This window comes from Python bivittatus, unplaced genomic scaffold (assembly GCF_059951505.1).
Source record: "Python bivittatus isolate LINGU-HERP-01145 unplaced genomic scaffold, Pbiv_v1 ctg000750_np1212, whole genome shotgun sequence".
Classification (NCBI taxonomy): domain Eukaryota; kingdom Metazoa; phylum Chordata; class Lepidosauria; order Squamata; family Pythonidae; genus Python; species Python bivittatus.
Genome location: NW_028277102.1, coordinates 564,801 through 576,625, shown reverse-complemented (window position 1 = coordinate 576,625; position 11,825 = coordinate 564,801). Strand labels below are relative to the sequence as shown.

The 11,825-nt window shown below is 39.9% G+C and overlaps 1 protein-coding gene across 1 annotated transcript; it reads left to right on the top strand.

Annotated features, from left to right (window-relative positions):
- The first annotated feature begins 1,503 nt into the window (after positions 1–1,503).
- NCR3 (natural cytotoxicity triggering receptor 3) lies at positions 1,504–11,767 on the top strand. The gene is made up of 3 exons (XM_088128579.1): positions 1,504–1,537; positions 9,391–9,744; positions 11,332–11,767. Exons 1-3 carry the CDS (start codon positions 1,504–1,506, stop codon positions 11,676–11,678), a joined length of 735 nt encoding a protein of 244 aa, XP_087984705.1. The 3' UTR covers positions 11,679–11,767.
- The last annotated feature ends 58 nt before the right edge of the window (positions 11,768–11,825 follow it).

The following is an 11,825-nucleotide window of genomic DNA, read 5'->3' as shown; positions in this document are numbered from 1 at the left end:
AGTAAGTCATCAGCTCGGCAAAGATAAAATTGGTCATGGTCATCCATCCTCTATTGAAAGCCTCGGAGAACCGCAATTGCTTTGGGGACTGAGGTGGCTACTAAATCAATAAAACTTCATCTGGCATGAAAGTCAGGATCAGAGAAGTGTTCTAACCAAGAGAACCAAGAGAAAAGTCACTGCCTCTGCTTAATTGCGGCACTTGAAATATAGAAGCCTTCCCATCTTGATCTGGAGGAATGGGCCAGTTCTGAAGATCAGAACCTTATCTCAGAAGAAAAACCACACTTTCACCACATCATGTCAAGGAGAATTGAAAAGTTGTCAGCTCTCTTACTGGTGCATGTTATATGTGCCTCTTTGCTCTGCCCCAACAGACCTCATCCCTAACTTCACCACATCTCAGCAACCTTTCTCTTCATCTGCCCAAGAAACAGGAAGCCTCTTTTTCAGCAGAGCATTATTCAGACAGCAACAAAAGCAAGAGGCATGGCTATCCTTCACCAAGCCTGACCAGAGCATGTTCTCTACCATGGATTTTCCTGCTAACCTCTGCCGTTATCTCAGTACCTTTCTGCAGATGGGCCTCCTGTGCAGAAAACTGCTCAGTGTGATGCTTGTTCTAATTACAGGTAACTTGGGGGTGCACAGTTCCTCTTGCACCTTCCCCATATCCTTTCAGTGGGGTTGGGGAGAGAATCAAAGAAGGGTAGTTTGGAGAACTAGGATTATCCAGCTGTCAGCTCTTGTCTAAGCAGATCCTTCTCTTGCATCTATCAGTTGCTCCCCTGATGAGAATCCAACAACTTTTCCAACTGAGGAGACCAGATTCTCCACCAGCTTTCCTTCTGCTGTTAAACACATGGGAGTTCTTTAAAAATGATTCAGTTCAGAGTCCACAATTCTAGGGTTGGAGGGATTTGATCGAAGGGTTTGGGTTGTACTTCAGCTTGGACTTTTTGGAGACCTGAAGGGAATTTTCTTCCATCATGGTGGCAGGTAAATTTGCACGCCTTGCCGATGTTGAAAATTTGCAACTGAAGCCTTGGCTCAGTCTCATGCTTTTGTGATGCCGGTGTTTTGGTCTCTCACTGGGCCAGGCTGTGGTCCAGATCACATGGTTTGGTCTGGGATGAGTGGTAGGTGGGGAGTTGGACCATGAAAGGTGGGAACGTGAGAGAATAAAACTCATAGAGCTACCTTAGGATGGCAGGCTGATTTGGGAAGGAATACTGGATAAATTCTTTGGGTGCATACTTTTCTAGGTTTATTCCCTACTTTCTGCAGGTAAAGGTGAGCGCGTTCCTATTTGAAATTCTGGATAACTGCTGCCACATGATGGAGGCAATCCTGGATAAATGGAGCTAGAGTCTAACTCAGTCGAAGCTCCTTTACATTCTTTAGGTCAGCAACTGGAATCTGTCGGGCCAAATCCTGGCCGGCGCCTTGCAGATGAGTTGGGGTTACAGCTGCCACCCCCCACCCCCAAAATTCCCAGTCAGTATGGCCATTCCGGAGAACCCCACGTTAGAGTTGGGTGAGAGCCTGTCTCCTGGTTGCATGGATGATTGGGTAGAATATGCCCGGCTGCTAAGTGTTTTATTTTTATTTGTTTTTTATATTGTGTATTTTATGTATTTTATCTGTTTTACTGTAAGCTGCCTAAAGTCATGTAAAAGTGAGATGGGCGCCTATAGAAATCAATCAGTTAAATAAATAAAAAAGTTGTCAAAAGCTGCTGGGCTGGGCATTGAGGCTCCAGGGCCACTCAAGATCTCCCAAACTTTGCAATACGATCCTAAAAACTTCTTCCAAGGTTACCATCTCACCTCTATTTTTAATGGCCAAAAGGGGAAAATTATTAAGTAAACTAGTAAGTAAGTAAACTAGGCTTAGTTTTTGTCTATTATGCTTATGCTTGCTGATTTGATCGGTTTCTTTTCTAATCCATGGGATATCGTTGTAGCCGTTGAATTTAAGAGGTTTAAGTTGAAATGAAATTTTCATTCAATTTTCATTCAGATTTATGTTTAAATTACATTTTAAAGCACTTAAAAAAAAAAGATGTAGCTAGAACAGTTACAAAAATGACAGGTTAAGTGAATGTTAGCACCACTGTATAATTTTAGGCTTTTAATGGTTGTACCTTGTATTTTGATCAATGCTTGTTCCTTCAGTACCTGTCTGAGTAAAAACGTGAGATATACATTAAATAAAAAAATAATAATTGATTGACTCACAGATGACTGAAAATTAAATGATGGAAAAGACATCCATGCATTACAAACAAAAGGAATTGTTTGGTTAGGCTTTGGGTAGGTAAGCTGAGAGAGTAAATTAATAAACTAGTGAGAAGCCAAAAGGAGATCAGAGAATATTCAAAGATTTTCTTCCATAGACATTTTTAAAGTGTCTGTGATGTCTATAAAAACGGGTAAGGCTTTGATTGTTTGGTTGTGGCTGCCAACTTGACTTTTTTGACCCATCCCCTGTGACCACCTCTGTGTAGCCTGCCTCCTGCTGGTCAGGCAGGATATCCTGAGACCTTTCCTCTCTCAACCCTTCTGCACTGTTCAGATATTTGCCTGATTTGCTCTCCCTCCGTAATGGAAGAGAGCAGGCCACAGGCTCTCTGCTGGCGACTGGCTGAAGTGAGTCAACTTTCCTATCTGCCTTTTATATCCTAAATAAAGCTTATCTTTATTTTCCTTTCCCATAAGCAGCAGCGTCCAGAATAGGTCCTTATAAAAGTTATACTCCTAACTTTAGTGTTCCTGTCTCTGTGCATTCTTTCCATTGTATAAAGTTATCTGCTATGCAGCAAAGATGACCCATAAAAGCAGTGGGTTTGGGCACATTAGGTCCTGCCAGCTGCTCTCCTCTGGGTGGGGGAGAGAGGAACTTTGCCCAGGGCTCCTAGAAACCCTAGTGCAGGTAGGCCTTGCTTAGTGACTGCCCTGTTTAGTGACTGTTCAAAGTTATGATGGTGCTGAAAAAGTAACTTTATGATCAGTCCTTGCATTTATCACCATTGCACTGTCCCTGAGGTCACGTGATTGCAATTTGGGTACTTCACATTTATGACCGTCGCAGTGTCCAACAGTCATGTGATTGCCATTTGCGTGCTTCAAAGCCAGCTTCTGACAAGCAGAGTCAACAGAGAAGCCAGCAGTAAAATCTCAAGTCATGGTAGCGTGATGTCTCACTTAATGACTGTGGTGATTCGCTTAACTACCATGGCGGAAGTGAGGTCATAGATCAGTTGTGGTCACATGATGCCTCTCTTATTGACTGCATCATTTAGCAACAAAGTTGTGTGTCCCAATTGTGGTCATTAAGCGAGGACTACCTGTAGTTCCCCAGGGCTGTTGACCAACTTTTGATCAATTCCTATTTTATGTGCACAAAATTGCCTCATACAGCTTAAATATACAATAAATATGACTCTTTCCAAGAGGAACTGGTTCACAACTTGGGGATCCCTCTGGCCTTGGGGTTTCTGTTGGGGGGGCTTTGCCCAGCTTTGGCTGGTGGACCAACTCCACCCCTCTGGACCCAGATGCTCTAGTGACAGTATCTCAGGCTCTGATCACAATCTGATGGGACACTCAATGGAGAGTGGACTTTTTTTATAATAACTTTATTAAATTTTAAAAACAGAAATAAAGTAACAAGAACTAATAATTGAGGGAAAGAATAGAAGAAAAGAAAGTGTAAAGAGAAGGAAGGAAAGCAGAAGTGCAGAAAAAGAAAGAAAAGAAACAGAAATACAAAAAAGGAATGACTTCCGACTTCTTTTACAGCAGATATAAGTAAAACATACATTAAACGCTTACTCTAATATTACAACTTAACATCCATTTTTCTATAACCTATTAATTTTACTAATCATCAAATCCATACATCATAATTTCATTTCTTTCTGTTTTCCGCAGAAAGTCCAAAAGGGGCTTCCAGTTAGTGTTAAAATTAGTCAATATCTTTTCTCTAGTCAAAGTCAGTTTTGCCATCTCAGCTAGTTCCATCAACTTCACCATCCATTCTTCCATCATAGGTAATATCGAGTCTTTCCATCTTGGAGCATATAAAAGCCTCCCTGCAGTTATCATCCATAAAAACAAAATTCCATGAGATTTTTTCCAGTTGTTTGTCCCTCAGCCCCAAAAGAAATGTTTTTGATAACGGAGAGAGGACTCAGAAGCTGTAGCTAGTACAAAATACAGCAGTCAACTGCTGGTGAGACAAAGCTGTCAGCAAAGAGTAACACTGATTAACGTTAACTGTCTTGGTCCCTCTAAGCTTCCAGGGCCAATTCAAAGAGCTGAATATTATCTTCAAAGCCCTGTGTGGTTCAACAACAGCATGTATAGGGCTGTATAGCCTTGCCAAAAGTGAATCTCTTGGTCCATTCCAATAATCTAGACCAGTGTTTTTCAACCTTGCCAACTTGAAGATGTGTGGACTTCAACTCCCAGAATTCCCCAGCCAGCTTGTTGAAAAACACAGATCTAGACAGCCTGTTGAGAATCTGCCCCCTCAAGAAGTACAGGGGTGTGGGGACCAGGTGACAGGACACCCACCCTCAGGGACATTTTTCCCCTGGATGTATCTTCACTCCCATCCCTTCTTGCATTTTCACCAGCAGGTGAAGACCACGCTATTCCTTTGGCCTTTGTTGAGAGTGGGGGCCCATTGTTATTGGAGTCCATTGGAGTTGGGTGGCTAATATATTTAAATAAATAAAATAAATAAATAAATAGGAATGTTCTTTGGGGGTTTTATCAGCTGTTTGTGATTTGTGGTGCATCGCCCTGAGGTCCTCAGGATCAGGGCAAGCTAACCAACAGCATTTAATAAATATATAAAATCAATTTTTCCCCAAATTTTTTCTGGGCATTAAGAGAGACTGGTGCCCAGTATCAGGGAAAAAGAAATCAGAGTGATTAAAAATAAAATGCAGAATTTGTACAGACTTAGAACTTACAGTTGTCTATTATTATGTCTCAGGAATAATGGCCTTGTTAAAATACTGCCTATTTATTGCTTGGCTCAATTATTTTCTAACAACCAACAAATACTTTTATAGCCATGGCCTCTGCAATTGTAAACTCTCTTGCGTGTGACACTCTGGTCTGTGGGCAGAAGCTAACACCACAATTAATCTCTTAGTCTAAAAGGTGCCATGAAATTCTTCGCTGTTTATGGCTTTATGGCTCCCAGCGAGACAGGTTTGTTAACAGAAGAAAGACTCATTGCAAACGGGCAACTGGAACATGTAAACGGATGTCAGTAATATATTTTTGATTTACCTTAAACAAGAGGGGAAAACATGGCGGCGAGATGTGTAAATATTTGGCCAGGCATAGAGTCAGTTAGGACTGCAGCCTTTTCGAATCTGTGGACCGGTCCAGATGTGCAGAATGTCAATCCTCATCATACCCAACCAGGACCATACTGGTTAGGAATAAAGCGGATTGAAATGAAACTCTTGGGGCAGGCTCCAGACTGGGTAAAGCTTTTCAAGAGGACCAGTAGGGTTTGCAACAGAAGGTTACACCACAAAGTATGGTTGCTCACCAATACAACCGTGCCATTCTACCCAGTTCCTGAATTCCACTTTCCTTCCCATGATATCCAATATTCAGATTTCTTATTGGGTGCAATTCAAGGGGCTTGTTATCACTTCAAAGTCCTGAATGACACAGGGCCAGGTTCTTTGTAGGACCACTTCTCCCTGAGGGTATCAATCTGTTCCACCACGTCATATAGAGTGGATGTGCTCCAGGTCCCTTCCCTTACATCTGGTGGGACCTAGGTGTCTTCTCAGTAGCGGTCCCTGCCTTTTGGAACACCCTCCTCATGAGATCTGGCAGGACCTCACCCTCCTTGCCTTCTGGAAAGCCTTGAAGAGCTGGCTCTTCCCCACAAGCCTTGGGGTAGAGTGCGATTGGAGCCCAGTAAAATGGTTTGTAGACCTGTAGGGATGTGTTGTGATTGGGGACAATGGGAGTTTTTGTGATATTTTTTTTTTCTTTTTTTGTTTTTATTGCTGTTTGTAAACTCAGGGTTATGGCGTGTAAGATGGGTGACTATGCAAGTCTTAATAATAAAATAAAATAAATAAAATAAAGATAAAATAAAATAATAAATAAATAAATAAATAAATAAAATTAAAATTAAAATTAAATAAATAAAATAATAAATAAAATAAAATAAAATAAAATAAAATAAAAATAAATAAAATAAAAATAAATAAAATAAAATAAAATAAAATAAAATAAAATTAAAATTAAAAAAAATAACATAAAATAAAAATAAATAAAAATAAATAAATAAAATAAATAAAATAAATAAAATAAAATAAAATAAAAAATAAAATAAAAATAAATAAATTAAATAAATTAAATTAAATTAAATTAAATTAAATTAAATTAAATTAAATTAAAATAAAATAAAATAAAATAAAATAAAATAAAATAAAATGAAAAGCCAAGGTCCAGTTGCATCTGCAGGGGAGGTCAAAATCTGCAAGATGACAGGACTGGCATTGTAAGCTAAGCCCTGCCCTTTTTGTATACGCCTCATCACCCATACACACCCTCATCCAAATGGGATGGGGGTTACATTGCAACATTATTTTTGCCGTCTTGCAGATGTTCTCAGCTTTTGGGGACTCCTATGTTTAGCTCCCCCCTCGTTGTCACAGTTATTCATTTCCCTAATCTACATCTGTGAGTAATGCTGTTTTGTCTGCCTAAAGCCAAAATATAGGAACATGAGAAGATACTCATTTTTCATTTTGACCACTGTATCTACACTTTGATGAAAAGAAACCCATGTTACGAAATGTTGCTTTTATAATTGAAATCTGTAAGGAGGACTGATTGAAAACAGTCCTCCTTACGGCTTTTGCAGCTCTCATTTTATTTAAAAGGTCTTCTATATATATGGATGGGTGTCCCTACAATCTGCTAATTAATTGCCTGTTCAAGAAATTATCATTACGTGGTGGGATGATTTATTTATACAGTCCCCAAAGCTACATTTTCTTCCTGCTTAATGGATTCTATGGCCTTGCAGTTTTGACCTGACTATAATTCTGGCTATTTACTTTAAGATCAAAATCAGTATATCTTTGACAATGTTGCTTTGTTTATCCCAGAAACTTTGAAGGAATGTTCTTAAGATTAACACTGTACACCATCCAAAACTGATATTATGGTTTATACATTCTTGTATTGGAGCCATTGTTCCTACAGGGGCTTCAGCTATGCAATGATGTTTAATGACTTATAATTGAACAAATAAATAACTTTGTTCTTGCTGTTAAAAGCACAGCATCTATTAAATGTCAAGAGGTAACACATTCAGGACCAAGTCATATATCACTTTCAAAGATGGTTGGCCATGCCATCAATTAGATCAGTGTTGTCCAAACTTGGCCACTTTAAGATGAGTGGACTTCAACTCCCAGAATTCCCCAGCCAGCCATGCTGGCTGGGGAATTCTGGGAGTTGAAGTCCACTCATCTTAAAGTGGCCAAGTTTGGACAACACTGAACTAGATGGAAGGAGTTGCCAATAGAAAAGCCATTGCATTGGGCTGCCACAGGAGTTTTGGAAGATGCTAGTTCACTCCAGACATTTTACCTAGCGCGCTCCCAAATTAGTCCCCTGTGGTGTGCGACGAAGAAGACCGTCCAAAAAGGTGCAGGTGCAAGTCTGAAAAGCAAGTCCTCTTTTAGAGTGATTAAAATATCCAAACCCATTTCAAGGGCAGTTCCAGCTGTATTGTTCCATCAGAAGTTGCTAGAACGTGGACCTTCCTGGTCACACCAAATAAGAAACAAATATAAATGAATGATTTCTAGCTGGCCATGCCAATATCTCCAGTTGCTGGGGCAACATTTTACAGCAGGAACAGCACATCATACATGACGTTTTTTTTTTTGGAGTATTTCAAGAGAATTTCCTCTGTGTATGGAATAGAGAAGTTGGTTGAAATACTTCCTCACTCAGGTCCAAGATTGAGAAACAGCTAGATGGAGGAGTGAGTGAGATTTGGTATCATTTTAAAAAAAATTGAATGTAGTGCTTTAATACAACAAAAGAAACCTGAAATACAATAAGAAAAAATGAAATAAAAACCAGCAAACAGTCCTATATATTTAGAAGATAATACAATTCAATTTTGGTCAAGTCAGCCTCGCGTATCTGGTGTACAACAGCCCTTCCAAGGACACATAACTCTTCGCAGCAGTCTAGGTATAATAGATCCAAAGTTCTTCCTCAATAGAGAAATTCCAAATTTTAGGAATAATGTTCAACAGTTAGTAAAATAACACTTAACTGCTGAACGTATAGTTCAACAATATAGTAACAAATATTATTTGGATAGGCCAGCTGGTTGTACCATATTGGTTTAAGATTCTCAGTGTTGTTAATAAAGTTTAATTTTATTATGAATAATGTATTTATTCTTAAAATAAAATACATTACATAATACATTCAATATCCTAAGCTTCTTCCCGCAGAAATGGCCTTAGATTCACATGAGCTCATCTTTGGACCTCCGAATGCCTTGGAATGCATTTTGCAGAGGCATCAATACAGGAAGCAGTTGGGGGTGGGGGAGACAAATGACAACCCAGTGTTGTGACACAAGCTCTGCTGCTGTTGCACAAGTGTTGTGATATTGCATGCACATACAAAAGAGATGGAGCTGTTCCACTGCTTAGTAGTTCTCACTGTCAGGAAATTCCTCCTTATTTCCAGGTTGGTTCTCCCTCTGACCAGCTTCCATCCACTGCTTCTTGTCCTACCCTCTGGGGCTATGGAGAATAAATTGACACCATCTTCCCTGTGGCAGCCCTTCAAGTATTGGAAGAATGCTGTCATGTCTCCCCTCAGTCTTCTCTTTGTTAAGCTAAACATATCTAGTTCCTTCAGCTGTTCTTCATAGCATTTAGCCTCCAGACCCTTACCATCGTAGTTGCTCTTCTCTGTACTTTTTCTAGGGCCTCAGCATCTTTTTTGTATTGTGGGGACCAGAACTGGACGCAGTATGCCCAATATGGCCTCACCAGTGTGGTGTAGAGCGGTACTATCACTCCCCTTGATCTTGAGACTCCATTGGCTTTTTTGGCAGCTGCCTCAGCAGGGGGATGGTATCTTTCCCTCTTATTCTTTCTCTGCTTAATCTATTTCGTAGGATTTTTGTTGTAAGGAAAAACAGGAGGCAGAGATGCTGTGCATACTACCTGGAGCTCCTGAATGAAAGACAGGAAATCAATTTAATAAAGATCGAATCGATGTATATTTGTTGCACAATGCTGGATGGCCACCTGAAGATAACTTTTATTTCACAGTACTTGTATTATTATTCTTACAGTGTCCTGCACCCAGGATCTCGTGGTCTTTCAGCCCAGGTCTGCTCAAGGCGTTGAAGGTGGCTCCATTATCTTAAATTGTTCCTTCGACTTCAAATCCAAACCCAAGGTTGGCAGCTATTGGTGGCTTAAAGATCAAAAGGTGGAGATCCAAAACACCACTGGGGAGTTTAGGGGCAGAGTGAAGCTTACCACAGACCTGGATTTCATACTGAAGAAAAGAGCCGATATAGAGATACGAGATTTGAAGCATTATGACTCAGGAGTCTATCAATGCGTGGTGAACATCCCTGGACTTCTTGACACGTTTGGGAATGGGACGGAGCTTCAAGTCATTAAAGTACAACCCCAACCAGGTAAACAGATTTCTTCCATTGAAAGATGAAGGTTTGATTACCTTGCATGGCACCCACATGAACCACAAAGTTATCAATAGGGTGGGAATATATATTTTTTTCCTCCTTGCTGTTTCTCCTCTGCTTTAATCTCCAGGTTGGGTTGAAAATATTATTAGATGAAAATGTTTATATATCACGGCAAGCATTGCGTTTGCCTTCTACGTATCAAGCACTTTCAGCCTGATTGTGTTCTATTTTAGCTCAGGGCTGTTGGATACATCATCCCTGTCCACCAAATTGTTTCCAAATGGTGCAGAAAGATCGCCTGGTGTCCTTTCCAGGTGTTCTGCTGCCATTATGTACATAAAAGGGTTGAGGCTGGAATAATCAAATTGTTCCCTTTGGGATTGTCCATGCTAATTACTCACAGTATGGTTTCCAGTGGCTCAGGAAAATTCTGTGCCTTTTGATATACAGCAATAGGTATATAGCTAATTTAGATTTTCATGTATTTACTGATTACATTTATATTACATTTTGGTATCATGTCATTTGCCCATTTTATCTCTTCCCTGTTCATGTCTGTCTCTCCCTGGTTTTGCCAGTGAACTGGTTTTGATGCTGATGTTTAATAAATAATCATCAAGCTTTTTTTTTTTTTTTTTGCTAGCTGAATTGAGTGGCCTTTATACTTGCTCTGATCAGATAGACTGGGAGCATGCAAACAAAACTGGAAATTATCCCCTATAATTTTCCATCAAGGGTCGGTGGGAGCAGCAAAAGTATGATTTTAAGACTGTACATTTTGAAAATGATTCAGCAGAAGCGCTCCCGAATGTGGTGAGCACAGCACCTTTCTCATTAAAGCAGCTATATCTTTTTTTCAGGTTTCTATATAGCCTTAAAAATCTGAATAAGCTTTCTTTCTAACATTCATACATTTGTCAGTAAATGGTTGAAGAGCAAAACCCAGTACACAGTGGCCTGCCCGGCATCAAACCGCACTACACTTCCCAAATTTTGCTTTTTCGTCATTTCTTCTACCCGTCAGAAATCTGCCAACTCCGTTCCCAGGCACCCTGAAACAAATCCCCCTATAGTTTTTGCATCAGCTCTTTCTACCTTTCCCTTAAAAACCACATTAAGCTTAAAGTTTTTTAAAAAAATCTTTAAAAGACTAGGGACTTTGAAGTTGTTTATTTCCCTCTATATAATTAATTATAATTATTGTATTTTTATCCCCTCTTTATATTTGGTCAACTCAAGGCAGCAAACATACTTAATATTCCTGCCTCCTATTTTCCAATTTATTATAATGTAGTGTGTGTGTGTGTGTGCGCATATATAAAATACATTATATATAATTATCATACAATTTATTATAGTTTATTGATATTATGATAAAACAATACAAATGTTTACAGCTTTGCAGAACATTCTAATGCATTATCATGCTAAATAATGCAAATTACACATTAGAATAATAAACACAGTATACAAATACAGTACGCACACACCTATTTATTTATTTATGATTCTAATTGATCACAAGGTTATACAAAGCCGTGCGTTTTCTTTTTGGGACCCCCTTTCTCTTTTTGAAAGACCCTGAAGGGGCCACCCGAAGGTTGCAAACCAGAAAGGGAGGTCTGAAAAAAAACCCCTCGGTTTCGTCCAGCAGCGTTTGGGTCCCTCTTGACGGATTCTCTCTTTGGTTTTCTGCAGTGCCTAAAGCTCCTTCCTTAGAAAACTCCTTGGTGCTGGTTTGGCTTCTCCTGCGTGGCATCCTTTGTGCCTTTGGGATGATCAGCCTTGTTCTGGCGACACGTTTCTATTACGAGAAGACAAGTAAGTGTGCTTTCATTTTCGAGGGGAACAGAACCCACTTGACAAATCAAGAAACAAGCAAGAGCTTCTGCAGCAGTGGGGGCAATTCTGCATCTCTCGTCTGAAAAGCAAGCGTTCCAGATGTGTTGGCCCTGCACGTGCCAGAATTCCCAGCCAGCAGGGGTGTTCCAGTCCCCCATGGAGCTGGAGCACGCCAAGTGCGGGACGGCTATGCTACCAGAATTCAAATCCAACATTAGAGAGAGTCCATT